General features: G+C 43.4%; 1 protein-coding gene across 1 annotated transcript in view; it reads left to right on the top strand.

Moving 5' to 3' along the window:
- The window catches only part of ttc22 (tetratricopeptide repeat domain 22), a 28,171-nt gene extending 18,836 nt beyond the window's left edge, over positions 1 to 9,335 (top strand). Inside the window, exon 7 of the mRNA XM_068036379.1 lies at positions 7,923 to 9,335. Coding sequence (XP_067892480.1) covers positions 7,923 to 8,420 — 498 coding nt within the window. The 3' untranslated portion in view covers positions 8,421 to 9,335. The remainder of the gene's footprint in view (positions 1 to 7,922) is intronic.
- Positions 9,336 to 26,289: the final 16,954 nt, after the last annotated feature.

Genomic DNA, 26,289 nt, shown 5'->3' with positions numbered 1-26,289 from the left:
AGGATACTAGAGGAACAGAGGGACTTTAGAGTGCATGTCCACAGATCCCTGAAGGTAGCAGGACAGGCAGATAAGGTGGTTAAGGAGTTGTTACGACCAGGTGAGAAAGGTGTCTGGGGTCTTCACCTGGCCTTACCGTAACAGAGTTTAATTTTAAACACACTGTATTTTTAGCTCCCCCTTGGTGAATCCTTGTTCACCGCTTTCCAATTATAAGACAAAGAAACCAGCACAAACAGGTTGTCTTAGGTTTAAAGAAGAAAAGAAGAAATTTATTAAACTTGAACTTAAACTCAAATTCGGTTAACGCCTACAGATACACGACATGCCCACACTAGCATGCATATGCGATACACACATGCAAATAGAGACAGAAAAGAGCAGAAGAAAAATAAAGTGGAAAAATTTGAGGCAATATCTGGAGTTTTTGTTACGGTTCTTTAAACTCACTGTAGAGTCCTAGATTATAGTAGATCTTGCTTTTCATTGGGGCCCAATAATCTTCTTAAACCTTGTTCACTATAGGAGACCTTTTTCTCTTGGGGTTCGTGTGTCTTCAGTGGATTCAGAGGCTTGTGAGAAAGAGATGGGAGCATAAAGTCATAGAGTTATACAGCACAGAAACAGGCCCTTTGGCCCATCATGTCCGTGCTGGCCATCAAGCACCTAACTATTCTAATCCCATTTTCCAACACTTGGCCCATAGCCAAGTTTCAAGTGCTGATCTAAATACTTGGGTTCCTGCCTCTACCACCCCTTCAGGCAGTACGTTCCAGATTCCAACCACCCTCTGGGTGAAAAATGTTTTCCTCAAATCCCCTCTAAACCTCCTGCCCCTTACCTTAAATCTATGCCCCCTGGTTATTGACCCCTCCACTAAGGGAAAAAGTTTCTTCCTATCTCCCCTATCAATGCCCCCTCATAATTTTGTATACCTCAATCATGTCCCCCCTCAGCCTTCTCTGCTCTAAGGAAAACAACCCTAGCCTTTTGAGTCTCTCTTCATAGCTGAAATGCTCCATCCTGGTGAATCTCCTCTCCAATCTCTCCAGTGAAATCACATCCTTCCTATAGTGTGGTGCCCAGAACTGCACACAGTACTCCAGCTGTGACCTAACTAGCGTTTTATACAGCTCCATCATAACCTTTGCTGCTCTTACATTCAGAGCCTCGGCTGATAAAGGCAAGTATCCCATATGCCTTCCTAACCACCTTATCTACCTGTGCTGCTGCCTTCAATGATCTATGGACGAGTACACCAAGATCCCTCTGACCTTCTGTACTTCCTAGGGTCCTACCATCCATTGTCTATTCCCTTGCCTTGTTAGTCCTCCTAAAATGCATCACCTCACATTTCTCAGGATTAAATTCCATTTGCCACTGCTCCAGAGCAGACAGGAGAGATCTTCTCAGTCCAGAAGCAAATAGTCTTTTTCCTCAAACTCTCTGTAGCTAGTTCAAAAAACCCTGGAACAGCCAGTTAGTCATGTGACCAGCTGGTCTAACCAGTCCTGTCCCCTGTGGATTGCATCACTCCAGCAGGCCCTGGAATGCGCTGCCCCACCCCCTCACTGTCTGGTGATCAACATCCATTGTGGGTTGAATGTGTCAGGGAATAGTCCTTTGTCTACACAAGCGCCATCTGTTAGTATGCAAATATTTTTTCCAGCCACGGCTGATCTGTTCAACAAGTCATTTCCTCACTCCAGCAACAGTTCAAAATCAATGTTCATATGACGAAACCAATGTGCCTCATTCTTGGCAGGTGGGGGCCTGCATGACCCCTCCACACCCAGCAGAATGAAATGTGAGTTGAGAAAAGCACATTTCATTAAAAGGGTCGAGAGAAAATATGATACAGAAAAAAAACATACATTTCTCTCATTCATTCCCATTCATTCATAAAACCTAAAACTTGTTATAGCCTGTCTTGGTGCCAGTGCTGCTTTAATTGCCCCCTTTTTGGCATCCCAGTAAAACATCTGGTTCTTTGGGGAAGTTTTTCTTCAGTCTGCCCATTTCCATGACTGCCTAGGGTCTTTGATATGGTTAATTAGCTCTGAGTTGGAATTTTATTTTTCAGGACAGTCAGGAGTGGGGTGGGGGGGTCTATCCTGAACTCTCTTTCAGTGCTTTGCTGAGTCATGCAAAGGCTTTTGACTTCAGGGGATGGTGGTTCTTTTTTTTCTGACTGTGGGGGAGGATTCTTTGCTAATCTCCCCTATGTCCTCTCGGACATTCCTGCCTGCAGGTATTTGTGCAGACTCTACTGCATTCCCCTGTGGCACTTTGACTTGGTGAGGCATCATCCTCATGGTTCCTCTGCCCCCTAGAGGTCTTTCTTTGTCTCTGCAGGTTCCTGTAATGCTATTAGCAACTCTGGTGAGGTGCTTCTAGTGTTTGCATTTACGTAGGAGGATGTGGGGTCTAACCTTTCACATTTTTAGGGGTTGGCTGACTGAACAGTAAGGCTTTTCATCTGGGATTCCTCCCAGACTTCCTTTAACCTGCCCTCTTGGTTACTTTTTCCCCTTCCTTTTCTAAACTTTTGCCAGCCTTGTGCCTGCTGGTCCCCTTTTGTTCTCAGTGGGGGTCCCTTACAGTTCACCAGCCCTCTGCTAGAGGGTCTTCCTAACACTGGTACAGGGCTTAGGGAAAAGGTTTCACTGTAGGTGCATGTTTCCCTTCAACCTGGCACATGTGGCAACTCCTGCAGGACTCCACCACATCCTTGTAGAGTTTTGGCCAGTCAAACTGCTGTCTTGTGCGGGCTTTTGACTTTCGTAGACCGGCATGTACAGCCTCTGTAGTCTCGTGGGCCCTTTTTAATATTTCTCTCTGGCACCTCTGTGGCACAACTAACTGGTGAACTACTGTCCACTCCTTGACCTCAGGTCTGTGAGGAGAGCTCCATTTCTTCATCAGTACTTCATTCTTTAAATAGAAGCAGTCAGGGACTCCCTCTGCTTCAATTTCAGACTGGGCAGCCTGTGCTAACTCTTGCAATACTGGGCTGGCTCACTGAGCCACACCTAGGGAAAATCCATTTAATTAATTCCCTGGGTCTCCTAACTTTCCAAAGAAAGTCTCGGACAGACAGACCTGGTCACCTGCCTGCAGTGCCAATGCAGTCTCCTTTGGGGGAGCTGGTTTGATCAAGGTCACTACACATTCAGGGAAACTGCAGGGGTCTGTCTCCTGCCACTGCCTTGTCTCTCTGACCTCCTGCAATCTTTTTTTTCACTACTGTGGGGGACTACCACCTTCACCCCACCAGATATTACCTAGAGCAGGTGAACCCCATCCACAGGCAAACTAGGGACAATCTAGGGGACATAGGTTTAAGGTGCAAGGGGCAAAGTTTAGAGGGGATGTGCGAGGCAAGTTCTTTACACAGAGGGTGGTGAGTGCCTGGAACTTGCTGCCAGGGGAGGTGGTGGAAGCAGGTACGATAGCAACATTTAAGAGGCATCTTGACAAATACATGAATAGGATGGGAATAGAGGGATACGTTCCCCGGAAGTGCAGAAGGTTTTAGTTTAGGCAGGCATCAAGACCGGCGCAGGCTTGGAGGGCCGAATGGCCTATTCCTGTGCTGTACTGTTCTTTGTTCTTTAATCCCTACGGTCATCGGCCCCGAAACTAGATTGCACTCTAGGTGCACCCAGTATACAGATACAGGCATACACCGCCCTCCAATACCATTCGCCACCATTCTGGTGTTCACTGCACTCTCCGGGGAAATGGTCAGGCCTTTTCCCAGTAAAAGGGATCTAGTGACCCCTGTGTCCCTGAGAATTACTATGGGCTAGCTTGCCCCACTCGAGGGGTATGGGGTTACTTTCCCTTCAGACACAAAACCTCAGGAATCCTATTAAATTTTCCTGCACTTGCAACTGTAAGCTTCCTGGGTCTCACTCTTACTGCAGTTAAAGCCACAGCTTATTCTGCTGTGCTTTCCATCATTGTCCTGTCTTCACTGAGTGGATGTGCCCTGATTAATCCTATAGGGTTTCCCTTTAGTTTCCAGCAGCCAGCTTTTAAATGCCTTGTTTTATTACAGAAGCACACAGGTCTCTGGGTCTCACTCTTGCTCACAGCACCTTCCTTTTTGGCCAGTGGAGGGCCGTCTGTGTCTCCTGCTTTCCTTTCCTCCCAGGACTGCTTGGGCTCCTATCACCTTCCCACCCTTTGTCCCTTTTGGATTTGTGAGGGTGGCTAGGAAAGGTTCTCCCTGGGAAACCGACTTATAAGTGAAAACAATCTCATCAGCTGGAACGGCCGCTTGCCGGGCTCTCTAGACTCGCTGCTCCTCTACATGGGTCTTTATGGAGAGTGGGAGAAAGTGTTTAAATTCCTCTAACAGAATTACTTCTCTGAGATTCTCATAACTGAGCTATACTTGAAGAGCCCTCAGCCACTGGTCAAAAGCCAGCTGCTTACTTCTTTCAAATTCCAGATAAATTTGATTAGCTTGCTTCTTAAGGGTTCTAAACTTTTGGCGATAGGCTTCGGGTACTAATTCATATGCCCGGAGGATAACATTTTTTGTCCAGTTCATAATTTGATGAACTCTCATCTGGCAACAGGGAATAAACCTCATGGGCTTTTCCAGTTAACTTGCTTTGTAATAAAAGAGGCCAGGTATCAGCTGGCCATTTTAGCTGCCTTGCCAGTTTCTCAAAGGACACAGAAAATTCTTCTACATCTTCCTAATTGAATTTTGGAATTAGTTGAGCTAGTTTTAGCAATTTTGTACCCAGCCCTGAATTATGCTCCTTCATATTGGCCATGCTTTCACTGGGGTTACTCTGTTGCCCCCCTAGGTAACTCAAGCCGCTTCAGCTCTCTTTCTTTGCATTCCTTCCGGAATATTCTTTCTCTCGTCTCTCATTCCTTCTTATGTCTTTCTCTCTCTCTCTCTCTCCTCTCTTTCTTTCTTTCTCTTCATGTTCCTTCTGGAAGTCTCTCTCTTTCTCCCTCTCCTGTCTCTCTCTCTTTCCCTGTCTTCTAATTCAAGTTTCCTTTGTTCCAATTGTATCTTTGCTAACAATACCCTGTCGGAGTCTGCTTCCAAACCTGTTTCTGCTTCTTCAGATTCAAGAGAAAAATGGTTGGCCACTAGCCTTAGGAGTTCAGACTTTCTAGCCTTGCCAAGTACAGTGATCCCACACTGCTCAGCCATTTTCTTCAACTCCTCCAAAGACAGTGCTTTTAACTTATCCCAAGTTACTTCACCCTGGCTTGGGGAGCTACTAACATGTCCATGACATGTAGTTATTCAAGCACACACAACCACAAGAAAACCTGTTTTGAAATCTTACTCTTGCTTGATTGGGAACAAATTTGCTCCTCACTCCCAATTTCTCTTGTTTGTCTGTGGGTCAATTCCGGACCCTAGCACCCAATTTTCTGTTACGACCAGGTAAGAAAGGTGTCTAAGGGTCCCTCTTAGCCTTCATCTGGTCTTACTGTAACAGGTTTTATTTTTCAACACACTCTTTTTATATCCCCCTTGGTGAATCCTTGTTCACCGCTTTCCAATTATAAGGCAAAGAAACCAGCACAAACAGGTTTTCTTAGGTTTAAAGAAGAAAAGTTGAAATTTATTAAACTTGAACTTAAACTCTAATTTGGTTGATGCCTATGGATACATGGCGCACCCATGCTAGCATGCATATGCGATACACACCTGCAAATAGCGACAGAAAAGAGCAGAAGAAAAATAAAGTGGAAAAGTTTGAGGCAATATTTGAAGAGTTTTTGTTATGGTTCTTCAAGCTTACTGTTGAGTCCTTGATTGTAGGTAGATCTTGCTTTTCGTTGGGGCCCAGTATTCTTCGTAAACCTTGTTCACTTTAGGAGACTTTTCTCTCTTGGGGTTCATGTGTCTTCAGTGGATTCAGAGGCTTGTGAGAAAGAGATGGGAGCAGACAGGGGAGATCTTCTCAGTCCAGGAGCAAACAGACACTCTGAGTTCAAACTGTTTGTACAATTCAGAAAAACCCAGGTTGCCAGACTGGGTTAGTCATGTGACTAACTGGTTTGACCATGTCTGTTTGTGTATTTGGCCATCTTAGCAGTCACCCTGGAAGGCGAGCTCCCCCACAAACGTCTATTGTGGGTTGAATGTGTCAGGGAATGGTCCTTTGTCCTTTCCAGCACTGTCTGTTCATATGCAAATATCTTTGCAGCCAAGATCTGGCAATTTTTTTTTAAAGCAAGTCTTTTCTTCACTTCAACAACAGTTTGAAATTTAATGTCCATGTGGCAAAATTAATATTCCTCATGCTTGGCAAGTGGGGGCCTGCATGGCGTTTCAAAAGTGTTTGGATATGCAGTTGAAGTTCTGTAACCTACAGGGCATTGGACCAAAAGCTAGAAAGTGAGATTATGCTGGATAGCTTTTTCAGCTGGCACAGAATGATCGCCTTCTGTGCCATAAATTTTCTATGTTTCTAATTTTCTATGTTAACATTCACTCCATACAAGTGCCAAACAATGACCATCCCCAACAAGAGAAAGTCTAACCACCTCCCCTTGACTTTCAACGGCAATTCCATCGCTGAATCCTCCATCATCAACATCCTGTGGGGCACCATTGACCAGAAACTTAACTGGGCCAGCCACATCAAGAATGTGGCTACAAGAACAAGTCAGAGGTTGGGAATTCTGCAGTGAGTAACTCACCTCCTGTCTCCTTAAAGCCTGTCCACCATCTACAGCCACAGGTCAGGAGTGTGATGGAATGCTGCACACTTGCCTGGATGAGTGCATTTCCATCAACACTCGAGACGCTCAAAGCACCCATTTGACTGGCACCCCATTCACCACAATCTTTCATTTTGTCCATCACTGACACACCATGGGTCATGCTGGCAGGGCTCCTAGCGCCAGGCTGAAAAGGCGAGGGAACTCCGCTTCGGCCTTTTGGAGCCTCCCCAGCGTGATCTACCAACGCTCAGGAGCTTAAGTGCCTGCTGGGGATCAGAGGACTGGCAGCTCAGTAGTATCACCACTGCCACCGGGAGCAGTGGCCACTGCTGGTACTGTGAGGCCTTGAACCCAGGCCCAGTGCTTGAGGCAGGGTCACCGGGACCGGACCGGCAGGCCCCGGCTAGGGGGTTGGGAGGGTGGGCACTTAGTGCAGGGGGGGCATATTACCTGGCGACCTCCCACAGTGGCAGAGGCACTGTTAATAAATTGTGTGTGTAAATAAGAGTGTGTTAATAAATTAATGGGAAATACTTTTCTCCGCAATTTAGTGTATTAGCTACCTACTAAGTACTGTTCATTTAATATTGATTTTTAGTTTAGTTATTTAGAGTAAAAGTCTTAAAACGTGAAACTGTTTCATGTAATCAGCCTGGGCAGTTCATATTACTTGTTTTAAAGTTAACAGTCTCAACTGAGGTCATAACTGTAGACAGCCACAAATCAGATCAGGTAAGGTATGCTTTCAACCAGTAATTGACTCTCTAGCCCTGATTTTAATCTAATCAGTCCAGCAAGAATGGGACGAGTTTAGGTCGGGCATCCATTTTGAAATCAAAGGAGTGTAAAATCCAGCGGGCTATAAAAAAATGTGTCCAACCTGAACCCATCCTGTTCCCACCCCTTGGCTTTGGTTAAACTTAGTGCTTATGTCTATGATGTTGAGGAACAATAAAGTAATGATAGAAAATGGCTTTGTAGGGGGCCACTGTTGACCATCCTGCAGCTCAATATGTTGATATATTTAATGCATAGTCAACAGGGATATTCACTGTACATTGAATTGACGACTAACAAACTGTTGAAGCTCTTGTGGATTATGATCTCTGGATGTGTAGATTTGATTGCAGTCTTGTAATGCACTCCCACACATCCATTAATTTCATTTTCCCCTGTGAAATAGTAACCTAATTCTGTATTGCCTGCAGGTCTGTTACTACATGGGTGTTGATGCCGTGCAGGAACTCCAGTTGGTGGATGAAAGTGCACTAAACAGTGCTTTAGTTTTCTTTGCCAAAGCCATGGAATATGACTTGGGAGACACCCTGCCTGAGATCCAGCTCCTGAGAGGGAAATGTTTACAGGTCAAAGGTGAGGAACACAATGCAGTTGAGTGTTTCAAGCAGGCAATTGAACTCGATGATGTAGGATCCCAGTACTCTGAGTGCTTCCGCTGCCTCATTGAGTCGCTACTGTCACTCTTCATCCAGGGAAAAAGCAATGAAGAAATGGTTATTCATGAGGTGGAAGTATGGGTGGAGAAGGCTGAGGCAAAGTATCGAATGGAGAGAGTCAGACAGGAACTGCGCTCAATTTGTCAAAACCATATGCCGAAGATTTTAAAACTCTCCAGAGCTATGATCATAGCTGGGAAGCTGCAACTAGTAAAGTTACTGTTAGAAACGATGAACCCTGAACATACCTGAGTTTACAAGAGGTCAGATAAGCAGTAACTTGTGTGAAGACCGTCACTGCTTATATGTAAAAATACACTACTTGAAACTGCCGGACTCAGATTGTCAATAAATCTTGCCTTTTGTGCCTCTTGGTGTATCTTCGGAATGGAACAAACTTTGGATGGCCTGAGGCTAAATTGTAATGCAATCTTATGTTTTCACCCTCATTTTGCCTCTCTGTTGTCTGAACTGCAGAAAATGTATTTGGTGTAAAGTACCCAACAGGTGATGACACCAACAGAACTTGTTTGGAAGATAGTTCTTTCAAAGTGATTTGTTCACCGTTGTTGCACACTGTCAAGCATCATCTGACTGCATAATGTACCTGATTGCTGTTTATTCGGCTACATTGTTGTTCAGGCATGAGCAAAAAGACTTAGATAACCAATTTCTTTAAAGAGTGTCAACTGTTCACTATCCCTAAGGTCTTTCTGCTTTTCCAGCATTCTCTTGTGAAAATATTTTGATGTGTAATACCGTAGGAAAATGTTGTATTTCGTCAACATCAAAGACTTTCCCAGGTCAGACATGGTATTGCTTAATTGAAGGATAAAGCATTATCAACTTTGCCCAACAATGTGACTCAATGCCAACCCCAGTAGAACACATCCTATTATATCATTTCCATTTCCTACACCATTCACCTTTCTGAGAGAAATTATTAATTCAGAATGAGTTTGTGCTGAGCAATGAGCAGTTTTGTGCTGTAGTCTGGCTTAACACTGCTCTAGCTCATTCTGCTCTGGACCATTACAACAGGCAGAGAGCAGCTAGTTTCATTGTAGATTTTAGAGATAAAATTTAATCAGCTACAACACCCAGATCTACTTCTTACTGTTCAGAAGCATATGTTGTGGTGATAAGCTATGTGGTTGGTAACCATCTTCAGTAATTACTCACTTAATTCACTTAACTGTGCGAGGAGGAAAAGAGAGATTATACATGCCTGTATTTGCCTTACAACATGGATCTCACACTGATAATTTTGTTTGGTCTGCAGTTTGGTGATCTTTTATTCCAACACTTTTATACCCAGTATGAGCACAGACTTCCGGAGAGACAGAGCCTCTTTGATTTAGTGCACCTACAGCAATCTTCCAACATTGGAGACAGAGCGAGCGAGAGAAGAGCACAGCGGGAGCAGACGTTTAAAAAGCAGGCCAAAAGCCCAGAGTCAAAGACTGGAGACAGAGAGAGAGGAGCACAACGGGAGCAGAGGTTTAAAAAGCGTGCCAAAAGCACAGAGTTAGAGACTGGAGACAGAGCAAGAGAGAGGAGCATGGTGGGAGGAGCAGAGCAAGGAAAAATTGAAAAGTGACATCAGATTGATGTCACAATCAATAGAGAGCGCAGGGAAACAGAGAGCCACTGGGGTGAGTATACAGGTAAGCTTTTAATTTTATTTACATCAAACCTAGCATCAAGCATCACAGACAAACAGGTAGGTGATTGGTTTGGGAAGAAGCTACCTGTTTGGTGAGTATCTGGTAAGTGACTGAAGTAAGTAAAGTGGGTTAGTAACTTAAAGAAAAGGATAAGGTCTACAGTTTTTATATAGCAAGTAGTGTTTTTTAGGGAATTACGGTCCCTAGTGTAAATAATCTCTAATTTTTGAGTAATTTAAGGGAGTAAATTAAGGGTAAGTCATGGCAGGGCAGCTTGGAAGCATGGAGTGCTCCTCCTGTGCAATGTGAGAAGTCAGGGACACTTCCAGTGTCCAGGGCAAACATGTGCAGGAAGTGTCTCTAGTTGCAGCTACTTGAAATCTGCATTTCGGATCTGGAGCAGGGGCTGGGGACACTGTGGAGCATCCGCGAGGCTAAGATCATCATGGATAGCATGTACAGGGAGATGGTCACACCGTAGGTAAAGACTGCTCAGACAGAAAGGGAATGGGTGACCACCAGGCAGAGTAGAAGAACTAGGCAGGTAGTGCAGGAGTGTCCTGGGTCCATCTCCCTCTCTAACAGATTTTCCACTTTGGATACTGTTGGGGGAAATAGCTTCTCAGGGGAATGCAGCAAGAGCCAAATCTGTGGCACCGCGGGTGACTCAGCTGCACAGGAGGGGAAGAAAAAGAGTGGGAGAGCTAGAGTGATAGGGGATTCTATCATAAAGGGTACAGAAAGGCCTGTGGCCGTAAACGTGATTCCAGAATGGTATGTTGCCTCCCTGGTGCTCGGGTCAAGGATGTCACGGAGCGGCTGCAGGACATTCTGAAGGGGGAGGGTGAATAGTCAGAGATTGTGGTTCACATTGGTACTAATGACATAGGTAGAAAGAGGATGAGGTCTTGCAACAAGAATTTAGGGAGCTAGGTAGCAGATTAAAAAGCAGGACCTCAAAGGTTGCAATCTCTGGATTACTCCTGGCGCCACGTGCTAGTAAGTATAGGAATAGGAGGATAGATCAGATGAATGCGTAGCTGAAGAGCTGGTGCAGGAGGGAGGGCTTTAGTTTCCTGGATCACTGGGTCTGTTTCTGGTGAAGGTGGGACCTGTACGAGTCGGACAGGTTGCATCTAAACCGGAACGGTACCTACATCCTTGCAGGGAGGTTTGCAACTGCTGTTGGGGTGGGGGTGTGGTGTGGTAAACTAATTTGGCAGGGGGATGGGATAGAGAGTGGAGGTACAGTAGGGGGTGATGCACAGCCAAATATAGAAGAGAACCTAAGTCAGTCTGGAAGGCAGAGCAACTATAGAGCTGTTAAGGCACAAGCGAATAATGCAAGACTGGATTGCATCTATTTTAATACAAGAAGTCTTACAACTAAGGCAGATGAATTGAGGGCGTTGATTAACATATGGGAATATATTATTGCTATCACAGAGACATGGTTGAGGGAAGGGCAGGACTGACAGCTCAATATTCCAGGGTATAAAATCTTCAGGCAGGGTGGGGGGTTGTAAAAGAAAAAGGTGGCATTGCACTATTGATCAAGGAGTCAATTACTGCAGTAAGGAGGGATGATATCTTATAAGGTTCCGCAAATGAGGCCATATGAGTAGAACATAAAAACAAAAGGGGGAAACCACTTGGCTGGGAGTGTACTACAGGCCTCCAAACAATCAGGGAGAGATAGGGGAGCAGATATGTAGGTAAATCGCAGAGATGTGTAAAAATAATAAGGTAATAATTGAAGGGGATTTCAAATACCCCAATATTAACAGGGATGGTCTTAGTGCGAAAGGCTTGAAGGGGGCGGAATTCTTAAAGTGTATCTAGGAGAACTTTTTGAGCCAGCATGTAGAAAGTGCTACAAGAGAAGGGGCAATACTGCACCTAATCTGAGGGAATGAAGCCAGACAAGTGGTAGAAGTGTCATGGGGGAGCAGTTCATGGATAGTGACCATAACTCTATAAGATTTAAAGTAGTTATGGAAATAGACAAAGATAGACCGGAAATAAATGTACTGATTGGGGGAAGGCCGATTTCAATATGATAAAACAGGATCAGGCCAAAGTGGACTGGAAGCAGCTACTTGTAGGAAAGTCTACATCAGACCAGTGGGATTCATTCAATGAGGAAATAGTGAGAGTTCAGGGCCAACAAGTACCCATTAAGGTGAAGGCTAGGACCAACAAGTCCAGGGAACCCTGTATGTCAAGGGATATAAAAGATGGAAATGGAAAAAAAGGAGGTTTATGGCAGATTCAGAGCGCTGAAAACAGCAGAGGCACCAGAGGAGTATAGAAAGTGTAGGGGGTACTTAAAAAAGTAATTAGGAGAGAAAAGAGGGGGCATGAAAAAACACTGACGAGCAAGATAAAGGGAAATCCAGAGGCATTTTATTAGTATATTAAAGGCAAGAGGATAACCAGGAAAAGAGTAGGGCCCATAAGGGACCAAAATGGCAATCTGTGTGTGGGGCCGGAGGACATAGGTGAGGTTTTAGTTTAGTTTAGTTTAGAGATACAGCACTGAAACAGGCCCTTCGGCCCACTGAGTCTGTGCCGATCATCAATCACCGATTTAAATAATTACTTTTCATCTGTGTTCACTATGGAGAATGACGATGTAGGTGTAGAGATCAGGTAGGGGGATTGTGATATACTTGAAAAAATTAGCATTGAAAGGGAGGAGGTATGAGTGGTTTTAACGGGCTTAAAAGTGGATAAAGGCCCAGATGAGATGTATCCCAGGCTGTTATGTGAGGTATACAAAATTATGAGAGGCATAGACAGAGTGGATTGGAAGAAACTTTTTCCCTTAGCGGAGGTGTCAATAACCAGGGGGCATTAGATTTAAGGTAAGGGGCAGGAGGTTTAGAGGTGATTTGAGGAAATCTTTATCACCAAGACGGTGGTTGGAATCTGGAACACACAGACTGAAGAGGTGGTAGAGCCAGGAACCCTCACAACATTTAAGAAGTATTTAGATGAGCACTTGAAACGCCATAGCATACAAAGTTAAGAGCCAAGTACTGTAAAATGGGATTAGAATAGGTGCTTGAGGGCTGGCATGGACACGATGGGCTGATGGGCCTGTTTCTGCGCTGCATAACTCTATGACTATGACTAAAAAGTTTATATAATTGAAAAGGATTGGAAAAACCTGGGAAGTTTGCCCTAGTGAGTGAACTGGTAGTTAATAAGATACTAACATGGCTTGAGCACCAGGGCCCCATATCCTTGGACATAGGAACTTGAGACCAATTCTTCATCCAGTGCTCTAAATATAGCGAATTATCAATCCAATGCAAATGAACCTGACTCCCTCATAATGTGGCTGGCTTGCCTGAAGATCATATCAGTCACTGCAAGTGGAGAAGTGGAGAGATTTGGATTTATTTTCTCCTCTGGCTCTAAACTTCCATTGGGAGCATCCAGCTCGGCTTTGGCCTCAAAAGTTTGAATGTGCCTTTTCCCTCCTCAAAAACTAGTCCACTTCTAGCAGCTCTTTGCTTGGACCGTAAATGTCACCCTTACAAACCTTTCTGGTACATCACATGCAATTCACTGAAAGGGCCACTAAAATATTTTAATGAGCTGACTTTGCATTTCCAAGAAAAGTGAGATCATTTGGAGTAGATGCAGTCAAGTGGCAATGGTCCAATTGGGAAGTTTTATTTGTTCTTGGGATGTGAGGGACGTGGGCAAGGCCCCATCTATTGTTAACCATTAATTGCTATGAGAAGGTGGGTTATCTCCTCGAACTACTGCAGTGTGGAGTTTTCTTATACAATCTACATTGAGATAAAAATTCTGTTGATTGAAGTGACATTTATGCTCACCCAATTATGTGCCCGGAGGAAATTCCCAACTAATGAATAAGTATTCTGTGGTAACACTTGATTTCACAATTAGATGTTATCAATGTCATCAGCGGTGTCTGTCAGATACTCCAAACTACACAAGGACTGAACAACATGTGTTTTGGTTCAGATCCAGACAGTCTGGACTTTTGTTAACTCGACAGTCCTATAGTTAAAACCAGTTTCATTTGCTGCTGTATTAGTGTAATAATTATTTCTGGAAACCAAAGTAAAAAATTGTTTCAAGGTTAGTTCTCCATAGTTTGGAGCACAGGACTTAATCGTGGGCAAACTTAGGAAAATAGGTTACACATGCAGAACCATTTATTCCATAATACCTCCCCATCTTTGCTTCCATTTCATTCCTCATCAAGACCGTTCGTGTTCCATTGGTGCCAGCAGCTTTCTACTACCGCATCCAAAGGGCCATTAAATACATATTGTTCTGACTGAGTGTGAGTAATGCACTGTTAATTCAGTCCCACTACTCCATAGGTCTCAGCATATTCGTAAGGTTTCCCACCTACTGGAAAAATAGCCAAATTAATCACATCCTCAGAATAAAGCACGCCAAACCAGGTTTCTTTAAACAACAAAGTTAACTACTTATTAATAAACAAAACTTTAAATGATAATGAGATGAATCTATATGTATGAAAAAGATTTTTCTAACTCCTTAATCTTCCTAACCCTCATGCACACACATGCATTCAATCACCAGCGGTTAACTGGGAAAAATGGTTATATTGAGTTTCTAATAGTTTCTTAGGGATGCTAAAATAACTGGATAACACTCCTGGTGGGTTAGTTCTGATTCAATGAGGTGTCCCAGAGTCGAATAGTCAGATGCCACTCAATGTCTCTCCAGGTGAAATTAATGAACAGTCTGTGATGGGTAGGCGTTCAAGGTAGTTCATTTGTTGCAGGCATTACACAGATCTTTTAGCAACAGATTGTAGCAATACAGCTATTTAAATTTTAAAGTAGCAGACTAACAGTAGAAACTTTGTTGTGAGTTCAGGAACTTCCAAAAACACAAAAGTCAACAGGGCTTACTCTTAGCAAAGGAGCCTTTTCCACTGAGCATAGCAATTGCAGAACTCACTCTTCAGGCAGGAATCCTTGAATGAAGGCAACAGCAACTTGCCACACCCAAAATAGAGGCTTCCCTTCTCCAAAGCAATGTTTCACCACAGAGGGTAGAAATTCCTCTTTTCTCTGGGTCTCTTCCTCTCTCCAGGCAGGTCAAAATCTCACCTTACATGTAGCACTTTTTCCCCTTGAAATGCAGAGCTTATTTTCAGAGAGAATAGCCTTTTTCTCTGATCTATCAGCAACTCATAGCTTCAGCCACTGCTAGTTGTTCTGTTTCACTGCAGAACTGAAACTAACGGTTTTCTTCACAGGAGTCATAAGACCGTTGTAAAAGTTGCTGGTTGCTTGGATACAGGTTTTGCAGCCTGTACTCTTCAAACACCAAATGTCAACATTCAATGCACAGAAGATCCTTGTTTCTCCTCAGTCTTAAAGGCACACTGACCTTTTAGTTTAAAGAAAACAAAACATTTATGAAAATAACACTTATGAAGGTCATGTCTTACCAACTTAATAGAATTCTTTGAGGAAGTGACAAAGTTGATTGATGAGGGAAGGGCTGTAGATGTCATATACATGGACTTCAGTAAGGCGTTTGATAAGGTTCCCCATGGTAGGTTGATGGAGCAAGTGAAGACGCATGGGGTCCAGGGTGTACTAGCTAGATGGATAAAGAACTGGCTGGGCAACAGGAGACAGAGAGTAGCAGTGGAAGGGAGTTTCTCAAAATGGAGACGTGTGACCAGTGGTGTTCCACAGAGATCCGTGCTGGGACCACTGTTGTTTGTGATATACATAAATGATTTGGAGGAAAGTATAGGTGGTCTGATTAGCAAATTTGCAGACGACACTAAGATTGGTGGAGTAGCAGATAGTGAAGGGGACTGTCAGAGAATACAGCAGAATATAGATAGATTGGAGAGTTGGGCAGAGAAATGGCAGATGGAGTTCAATCCAGGCAAATGCGAGGTGATGCATTTTGGAAGATCCAATTCAAGAGTGAACTATACAATAAATGGAAAAGTCCTGGGGAAAATTGATGTACAGAGAGATTTGAGTGTTCAGGTCCATTGTTCCCTGAAGGTGGCAACGCAGGTCAATAGAGTGGTCAAGAAGGCATACGGCATGCTTTCCTGCATCAGACCGGGTATTGAGTACAAGAGTTGGCAGGTCATGTTACAGTTGTATAAGACTTTGGTTGGGCCACATTTGGAATACTGCGTGCAGTTCTGGTTGCCACATTACCAAAAGGATGTAGATGCTTTGGAGAGGGTGCAGAGGAGGTTCACCAGGATGTTGCCTGGTATGGAGGGCGCTAGCTATGAAGAGAGGTTGAGTAGATTAGGATTATTTTCATTAGAAAGACGGAGGTTGAGGGGGGACCTGATTGAGGTGTTCAAAATCATGAGAGGTATAGACAGGGTGGATAGCAAGAAGCTTTTTCCCAGAGTGGGGGATTCAATTACTAGAGGTCACGAGTTCAAAGTGAGAGGGGAAAAGTTTAGGGGGGCTATGCGTGGAAAGTTCTTTACGCAGAGGGTGGTGGGTGCCTGGAACGCGTTGCCAGCAGAGGTGGTAGACGCGGGCACGATAGCGTCTTTTAAGATGTATCTAGACAGATACATGAATGGGCAGGAAGCAAAGAGATACAGACCCTTAGAAAATAGGCAACATGTTTAGATAGGGGATCTAGATCGGCGCAGGCTTGGAGGGCCGAAGGGCCTGTTCCTGTGCTGTAATTTTCTTTGTTCTTTGTTCTTTAAATATGAGCATAAAACAGTGAATGTCAAAAGGCTTTACAGTTGGAAGATGCTGATAGGGTCATGAACCCTGCAGTATTAACCAGGAATTAAAGATTAGGATGACTATACATCTCCGTTTTCTGGGGACAGTCCCTGGATGAGGTACCGTGTCTTCAGGCAAAGAATGCCTCCCAGAAGAGTCCCAGTTGATGAAACTAGTCCCTGAATACCTGAACTTTTAATTTTTCATTTTGAGATGTGTCTAATGCATAAGTGAGATACAGCATGAAGTATGTAGTGTACGTTGCCTTGGATAAAGGTGTCTGCTAAATATCTAAATAGTAATAAATGCACTAGAGAGAAATATCTGGAACATTGCTAGCGATAACATTGATGGTACTCCACTATTGCAGTTGCCATAGCTACGAGACTTGTGACTGGCATATGATGTGGAACAAACACAAGATTAGAAATTCAATGTAAGTGAAAACGACATTCTCAAAAAAAGTGTGATTGCTGCTTTAATAACCAGCTTTGAAAGGATTTTCCAAATTTGCAACCAACTGGAAAAGAAACATCTCTATCATTTTCAATATGCCAGTCAGTATTTTCCATTTGAAGTGGAGGCAGGGCATCTATAAAAGAACACGAAACATAAAGCTGCTCTTGCAGCATATGCTGGGTTAAAAGCAAAATACTGTAGATGCCGAAAATCTGAAATAAAAACAGAAAATACTGGAAATACTCAGACGTTCTGATGAAAGGTCACAAACCTGAAATATGTTTCTCTCTCCACATAGTTTAACTTCTGCTACCTTTTCCCCGCAAAGTTGAGCTAACATAGATAAGGCCGTATCGACAGTGCTTATGAAAAACTGATGCCTATAAAAGGTGTCTGAATACATTGCAATAATGTGACATCACATCTACAGTACTAATATGCACATTTGTAGTGTATATATGCAACTCTTAAATATAGGTTCCTAATTATTTTTACTTGCTACACTACGCAATTTACATTTTCTGTCCTGGCTACTTTGCTGTGCTCTGATCCGTTGTGTCTCCGGATTTGGTTTAGAAATGAGGCTGAGTTTTTCCCACAGGCATTGGGGCCATTTCAAGGGTCCCCAGCCTGTGCGTTTCAGTAGCAGGCCCACTGGCTTAATGTTACAGGGGCGGCAAATGGATCACGCTAGAGGTGGCGGAAATGGCGGAGGGTGATCCTTTGGATGTGGAGGCTGGTGGGGCCACCTCCAGCATGATGCCACCACCAAGCACATTTCCCCTTCCCCCTTCCCTGTCAGCGTTCTGATGATAAAGTTCTCTCTGCAACAGCCTGGCCCATTCCTCCATCACCCTGATGCCTCGTTCCCTTCCCACGGCACTTTCCCATGCGATCACAGGAGGTGTAATACCTGCCCTTTTACCTCCTCTCTCCTCAATATCCAAGGCCCCAAACACTCCTTTCAGGTGAAGCAGTGATTTACTTGTACTTCCTTCAATTTAGTATACTATATTTGCTGCTCACAATGCGGTCGCCTCTATATTGGGGAGACCAAATGCAGGCTGGGTAACTGCTTTGCAGAACACTGCTGCTCAATCTCAAAGCATGACCTCGGGCTTCTGGTCACTTGCCATTTCAACACCCGCTCCCCGCTCTCATGCCCACATCTTTGTCCTGGGCTTGCCTCAGTGTTCCAGTGAACATCAACACAAGCTCAAGGAACAGCACCTGATCTTTTGATTAGGCACTCTACAGCCTTGTGGGCTGAACATTGAGTTCAATAATTTCAGAAGATGATTGGGCTTTATTGTTTTTTACTCTTTTTGAATTTTATTTTTTAATCATGTGCCTGTTTTTCATGTAGACAGAGCTGCTCATTATTCTGTTGTTAACACTCTCTGGACTAATGCTTTGTCTTTCCCACAAGCATTAACACACTTTTTGCCTTTGTCTCAGGACAGCTTTGTGGTTTAATCTCTCCTGCCCTCTGCCCTATCACACATCTTCCCTTTTGTCCTATTCCCCCCAACTTCACTTGCTTACAACCAAATTCTTTTCTAACCTTTGCCAGTTCTGATGAAAGGTCACAGACCCGAAACATTAACTCTGTTTCTCTCTCCACAGATGCTGCTTGATCTGCTGAATATTTCCAACAGTTTCTGTTTTTATTTCGGACATGGGGTCCGGGTGCGCCATTCATAAAATTCCCATTGCAGTGCCAGAATAGGGGATAATTGCCCTTTCAATTAGCTTAGTTTGCTGCCTGCCACTGCCGGGTGGGGTAGCCATTGTCCCGCATTTGGGAAAAGTGCATGGAGGTGGGAACGCATTGGGGAGTCGACCCGATGTGCTGCGTTCTAGATTTCCAACCTCCACCACCACCACCCTGCCCCGGCTCCAAAGCTGCCTCCACAAACCTGGCCAAATTCCACCCATGGTCACCTATTCAAGATTAATCTTCAGGACACTGTTGCAAGTGACCAGAGATAAAAATTACAAGGGCATTAAAAAATCTCCTTTTTTAAACATTACTTTGAATAATTCTGGGTTGTTATAACAGGGGACTGTAATTATCCAAACATTGACTGGGATAGTAGTAGTTTAAAGGGCAGTGAGGTGCAAGAGTTCCTAGAAAGCATTCAGGAAAATTTCCTGCAGCAGTATGTTTCTAGTCCAACAAGAAAGGAGGCAATGCTAGACCTGGTTCTTGGGAATGAGGTGGGCCATGTGGATCAAGTATAAGTAGGAGAACATTTAGGGGACAGTGATCATTTTATCATAAAGTTTAGGCCGACTATGGAAAAGGACAAAGAGCAATCCAGAATAAGAATAATTAACTAGAGGAAAGCCAACTTCAATAGGCTAAGAACGGATCTGGGATGAATAATTTGGAACAAAAGGTTGATAGGAAAAGCGGTAGCTGAACAATGGGCTACCTTTGAAGAAGAGATAGTTGAAGCTAAGTCAAGGTATATTCCCTCGAAGGGGAAAGGTCGGGCAAACAAATCCAGAGTGCCCTGAATATCAAAAGAGATAGAGATTAAGATAAAGAAGAAAAAATGTGCTTATGACAGATGCCAGGTAGAGAATACTATTGAGAACCAGGCTGAATATAGAAGGTTCAGAGGGGAAGTGCAAAAGCAAACAAGAAAAGCGCAGAGAGAGTATGAACAGAGACTGGCAGCTAACATAAAAGGGATTCCCAAAGTTTTCTACAGACACATTAATAGTAAAAGGATGGTAAAAGGAGGGGTGTTGCCGATTAGGGGATTTGGTATTTCCGAAGAGGGAGGCGGTGGTGTAGTGGTATTGTCACTGGACTAGTAACCCAGAGACCCAGGGTATTGTTCTGGGGACAAGGGATCACACCCACCATGCCAGAAAGTGGAATGTGAAATCAATTAATAAAAATCTGGAATTAAAAAGCTAGCCTAATGATAGCCATGAAACCATTGCCAATTGTTGTAAAAACCCATCTTGTTCACTAATGTCCTTTAGGGAAGGAAATCTGCTGTCCTTATCTGGTCTGGCCTACATGTGACTTCAGACCCACAGCAATGTGGTTTAAATGCTGTCAGGCAAGACCCCTCCCCCCACCCCCCCCCACCACCCCGCCACCCCCACCTACCAAGAATGAGACGCATATTTCACCACATGAACATTAAAACTTAAAATTGGTGCTGAGAAGAAAAGAGGGCCTATCACCAGAAAGAGCTTTTTTGCATGCTAGCAGACAGTGTTGGAACAAGTGACCCAGTCTTTGCTTCCCTGATGCACAGAAGAAGTGGTCAGACCTGTTTAGTCACATGGTTAACTGCCTGTTGTTTTTTTGAATTTGAACTGGCCACAGAGCTTTGAACTGATCAGAAAGCTGTTTGCTCCTGGGTGGGAACAGACCTCTCTCCTGTCTGCTTTCATCTCACTCTCACCAGCTTCGGAAACCATTGAAGACATAGGAACCCCAAGTGAGAAAAGTCTCTTACAGTGAACCAGGTTTAAGAAGAATACTGGGCCTCAACGAGAAGCAAGACTACCTACAATCAAGGACTACAGCGAGTGCAAAGCACAGTCTAAAACCTCTCTTCAGAGATTGCCTCAAATCTCTCCACTATTTTTCTTCTATTTTCTGTCTCTATTTGCACGTGCATATCGTGTATGCATACTAGCGTGGGGCTTCAAATTCAAGGGAAAAATGGCTGGCCACTAGCCTTAGGAGTTCAGACTTCCTAGCCTTGTCATGTACAGTGATCCCACACTGTTCAGCCATTTTCCTCAACTCCTCCATAAACAATGCTTTTAACTCATCCCAAGTTATTTCACCCTGGCTTGGAGAGCTACTAGATTCAGTTGCAGACATGTTAGTATTCAAGCACAAACAACCATAAGAAAACCTGTATTGAAATCTTGCTCTTTTTGATTGGGAACAAATTTGGCTTCCCACATCCAATTTCATTCGTTCGTCTGTGGGTAAAACTCGGGATGCTAGCACCCAAATTTCTGTTACAACCAGGTGAGAAGGGTGTCTAGGGATCTGTTACTATCTTCAGCTGGTCTTAATGTAACAGGGTTTTAATTTTAGACACACTTTGTTTTGAGCTCCCCCTTTGTGAATCCTTGTTCACAGCTTTCCAATTATAAGGCAAAGAAACCAATCACACAGTTTTTCTGAGGTTTAAAGAAGAAATATGAAGTTTTATTAAACTTTAAACTTAAACTATAATATGGTTGATGCCTACAGATATACGATGCACCCATGCTAGCATGAATGCACAATACACACTTTCAAATATGGACAGAAAAATGGAGAGGAACATATAGCAGAGAGGAGTTTGAGGCAATATCAGAAGAGTTTCTTGTTTACTGTGCTTCCAACTCTCTTGATTGCAGGTAGTCTTGCTGCTCATCGAGGCCTAATTTTCTTGTTAAACCTTGTTCACGTAGGAGATTTTTCTCTCTTTGAGGTTCATGTGTTTTCACAAGATTCAGTTCCTTGGGAAAGAAGTGGAGGCAGGCAGGACTGGAGAGGAAGCTCTATTCCAACTGGGAGCACACAGCTTTCTCAGTTCAAATCCTCTGTTGGAAGTTCAAGTTCAAAACCCTCAATGGTTAGTCAGTCATGTGACCAAAACTAGTCTGTGTATTGGGGAAGCAACGACTGGGTCCTCATTGTTTCAACACTGTCGGTTACTATGCAAGTGTCTTTCCAGTCAGGGGCTTGCAATTTTAAGTTTTAATGTTCATGTGGCGAAATCATGTGTGCCTCAGTCTTGGCAGGTGGGGGGTTTGCCTAACAATGGGAAAACTGAACAAAAATTCAACAAGGGGAAGCTCAAAACACAGTGCATTTAACAATTAAACCCTGTTACAATAAGACCATGTGAAGACAGTCTGCAGCAGGTGGCGAGGGAACCAATGAGAGAGAAAAATATATTGACCTCGTCCTCACCAATCTGCCTGCTGCAGATGCATCTGCCCATGACAGTATTGATATGAGTGACCACCACATAGTTCTTGTGGAGACGAAGCCCTGTCTTCACATTGAGGATGCCCTCCATCATGTTGTGTGGCACTACCACTGTGCTAAATGGGATAGATTTTGAACAGATCTAGCAATGCAAAACTGGGCATCCAAGAGGCGCTGTAGACCATCAGCAGCAGCACAATCTGTAACCTCATGGCCCGGTATATCCCCCACTCATTACGATCAAGCCGGGGATCAACACTGGTTCAATGAAAAGTGCAGGAGCAGCACCAGGCATAACTCAAAATGAGGAGTCAACCTGGTGAAGCTATAACCCAGGACTAATTGTATGCCAAACAACGTAAGCAGCATGTGATAGACAGAGCTAAGTGATCCCATAATCAACTGATCAGATCTAAACTCTGCAGTCGTGCCACATCCAGTCGTGAATGGTAGTGGACAATTAAACAACTAACTGGAGTAGGTGGCTCCACAAATATCCCCATCCTCAATGATGGGGAGCCCAACACATCGGTGCAAAAGATAAGGATGAAGCATTTGAACAACCTTCAGCCAGAAGTGACGAGTGAATGATCTATTTCAGCCTCCTCCTGAAGTCCCCATCATTACATATGCCAGTCTGCAGCCAATTCGATTCACTCTGCGTTTTCATGCTGGGCTCCCACCTGCCAAGAATGAGGCATATTAATTTTGCCACATGGACATTAAATTTCAAATTGTTGCTGGGAAGAAGAGGAGACCTGTTACAAGCGCTGCCAGACAGTTGGCTGGAATACATTTACATAACAATGGGGACAAGAGAGGTTACTCCCCTTATGCATTTAACCCACAATGGACTTTGAGCACCAGACATTGAAGGCAGGGAAGGGCATTCCAGACCCTGCTAAGATGATACAATCCACAGAGCCAAGACGTGGTCAGACACGCTCATCACATGATTAACTTGCTTGACAACTTGGGGTTTTCTGAATGGTACAAACTGTTTGAACTGAGAGTGTCTGTTTTCTCTTGGACTGAAATTACCTCTCCTGGCTGGCTTGCCACAGCCTCTCCAGTCTGCTTCCATCTCTTTCTCACAGAACTCCAAATCCACTGAACACACATGAACCTCAAGAGAGAAAAGTCTCCTACAGTGAACAAGGTTTAAGAAGAATACTGGGCCCCAATGAAAAGCAAGATCTACCTACAATCAAGGACTCTACAGTGAGCTCAAAGATCTGTAACAAAAACCGTCTTCAAGATTGCCTCAAACTTTTCCACTTTATTTCTTCTGCTCTGCTCTGCTCTGTTCTGTCTCTGTCTACATGTGTATGCATGCTAACGTGGTGCGTCGTGTATACATAGGCACGAACCGAATTGGAGTTTAAGTTTAATAAATTTCAACCTTTTTTCTTTAAACCTAAGAAAAGCTGTTTGTGCTGGTTTCTTTGCCTTATAATTGGAAAGCAATGAACAAGGATTCACCAAGGGGGAGTTCAAAAGATGATGTGTTTAAAAATAAAATCCTGTTACAGTAAGACCAGGTGAACGCTGAGAGGGAACCCTAGATACGTTTCTCACCTGGTCCTAACATAACACTGAAGCATTTGCAACAATATTCAGCAAGAAGTGCCGAGTGGATGATCCATCTCAGTCTCCTCTTGATGTCCCCAGCATCTACAAGATGCACTGCAGCAAAACGCCATGGCTCCTTAGACAGCACCTTCCAAACCCACAACATCAATCACCTAGAAGGACAAGGGCAGCAAATGGATGGCACCACCACCACCTGCAAGTTCCCCTCCAAGCACACCCCATCCTGACATGGAACAATATCACCGTTCCTTCACTGTCGCTGGGTCAAAATCCTGGAAATCCCTTTCCTACCCCACATAGACTGCAGCGGCTCAATAAGACAGCTCACCACCACCTTCTCTTGAGCAATTAGGGATGGGCAATAAATGCTGGCCGAGCCAGCATCGCCCACATCCCATAAATGAATTTTTAAAAATGACAAGGATTGTGTCCTGAATATTGAGGGGTATATGACATTCAAGAAGAATAGGAAGCTAGGTACAGATGTAGGGATCGGACTGTTAATCAAGGATGGCATTGGTACAATAGTTAGAGATGACCTTGGTTCAGGAGATCAGGATGTAGAATCGGTTTGGGTGGAGATGAGGAATTGTAAGGGAAAATAAGTCACAAGTAGGAGTGGTCTACAGGCCCCCTAACAGTAACCATAATGTAGGACGAAGTATACAAGATAAAGGGACGGCAATAATCATGAGTGATTTTAATCCACATATAAACTGTAAAAATCAGATTGGCAATAGCAACCTGGGTGTGGAGTTCATAGAATGCTTTCAAGATAGTTTCTTAGAGCAGCACGTTCTGGACCCAACCAGAGAGCAGGTTATATCAGACTTCGTAATCTGTAATGTGACAGGATTAATGAATGACCTCAGATTAAAGGCACCTCTAGTTTCGATCAATAGAAATGCAGTGGCAGGCATTTAAGGCGATATTTCGGAATACTCAGGATAAGTATATTCCTACTATTAAAATAAATTCTGAAGGCAGGACCCACCATCCGTGGTTAACTAAAAAAGTTAAGGAAAGCATCGAACTTAAGGAAAAAGCATATAGTTGTACAAAGATGAGTGGCAGGTCAGATGATTGGTCAGAATACAAAGAACGGCGGAGAATGACCAAAAGGTTGATCAGGAGAAAGAAATTAGAGTATGAGAGGAAGCTAGCTAGAAATGTGAAAATGGATAGCAAGAGTTTCTATGGGTATTTAAAAAGGAAAAAATTAAGTAAAGTGAGTGTTGGTCCTCTAGAGAGTGAGAATGGGGAGTTAATATTAGATAATAAGGGAAAAGCGGATGAAATGAACAAATATTTTGCTTCTACCTTCGCTGCAGAGGATGCAAAAAACATTCCGTAATATCTGTCAAACAAGAGGTGGAAGGAAGAGAGGAACATTGTGAAATTACAATCACCAGGGAAGCAGTACTGACCAAACTGATGGAACTGTGGACTAACAAGTCCCCAGGGTCATGGAACTGTATTTATTTTTTCCTCAGATTAAAGCAGTGTGCCTTTAAGACTCTGCTTAAAAATAGTGTGCCTTTAAAAACTAGGAGGCACTGTGTGCCAGCTGCATTTGTAACTTAGGCAACAGCAGGAGAGTGAGGAGGTCACATGGAATAATGTTTCAATTTGACTGTGTAAAAACCAGCTAAAACCAGTATTGAGAGACACCAGTGAAGCATGCTTACTGAAGGAAAGAGCTATCTATTTCTCTCAGTAGAAATTCTACAATGAGCTCCAGGAGTAACCCTTTGAAGAGACTATTCGTATTGCTGGAGGTAGTAAAACTCTTTTCCTTTACTTTCAAACCAAGAAGTCTTTGCTTCAAGATTGAATCTCTTGACTGATTGTGTTTTCTGGAATTCGCAGTAAAGTTTCAACTGAGAGACTGTCGGTTTTTAGACCCATTGCTACACGCCTTGTTTAAAAAACTGTTTGATGCCTGCTGCAGCCGAAGTGCTTTGAATGCCTATCTATTGAAGGACTATTTCATCAAATCCACGTGGAGACTTCAAGTGACATTTGATTATTTTTACACTAGGATACTTAACCCATCAGGAACGTAACCCACAAAGACTTATAGCCCAGTTACTTATTTATTCTTAAGAAACAGCTAATTTTTAAAAACATAATTATTTTTAAAAACCGGTTAACAGTTGATTTTTGAGTTTATGTGTGTGAATGGGGGAGTTAGGTTAAAATAAGAAGGTATAAGATCTTTAGACATAGGTTTATCTTAGTAGTGTTTAAGATTTAGTTTTAATAAATAGATAATTTGTTGTTGTCTAAAGATACCTGGTTTGGTCTGTTTTATTTTGGGGGTTACTAGAATGTTTAATTTGGCTATTTTTCTGGTTAGGTGGGAAAACATTATTAATATGCTGTGACCTGTGGAGTGATGGGACTGAATTGACAGTGCATTGCTCCCATCTTGGTCGTAACACCGGGTCCTGATAGACTTCATCCTAGGGTCTTAAAACAGGTGGCTAATAAGGTAGCAGATGCTTTGGTGTTAATTTTTCAAAATTCGTTAGATTCTCGAAAGGTTCCATCAAACTGAAAAGTAGCAAATATAAACCCTCTATTCAAGAAGGGGGGAGGGGAGACAGAAAACAGGTAACTATAGGCCAGTTAGCTTGACATATGTTGTGGGGAAGGTGTTAGAATCGATCATGAAGGAGGCT

This window comes from Heterodontus francisci, chromosome 8, assembly GCF_036365525.1.
Source record: "Heterodontus francisci isolate sHetFra1 chromosome 8, sHetFra1.hap1, whole genome shotgun sequence".
NCBI lineage: Eukaryota > Metazoa > Chordata > Chondrichthyes > Heterodontiformes > Heterodontidae > Heterodontus > Heterodontus francisci.
Note: the sequence above shows the minus strand (reverse complement) of the source record. Positions and strands in the feature narration are given on the sequence as shown.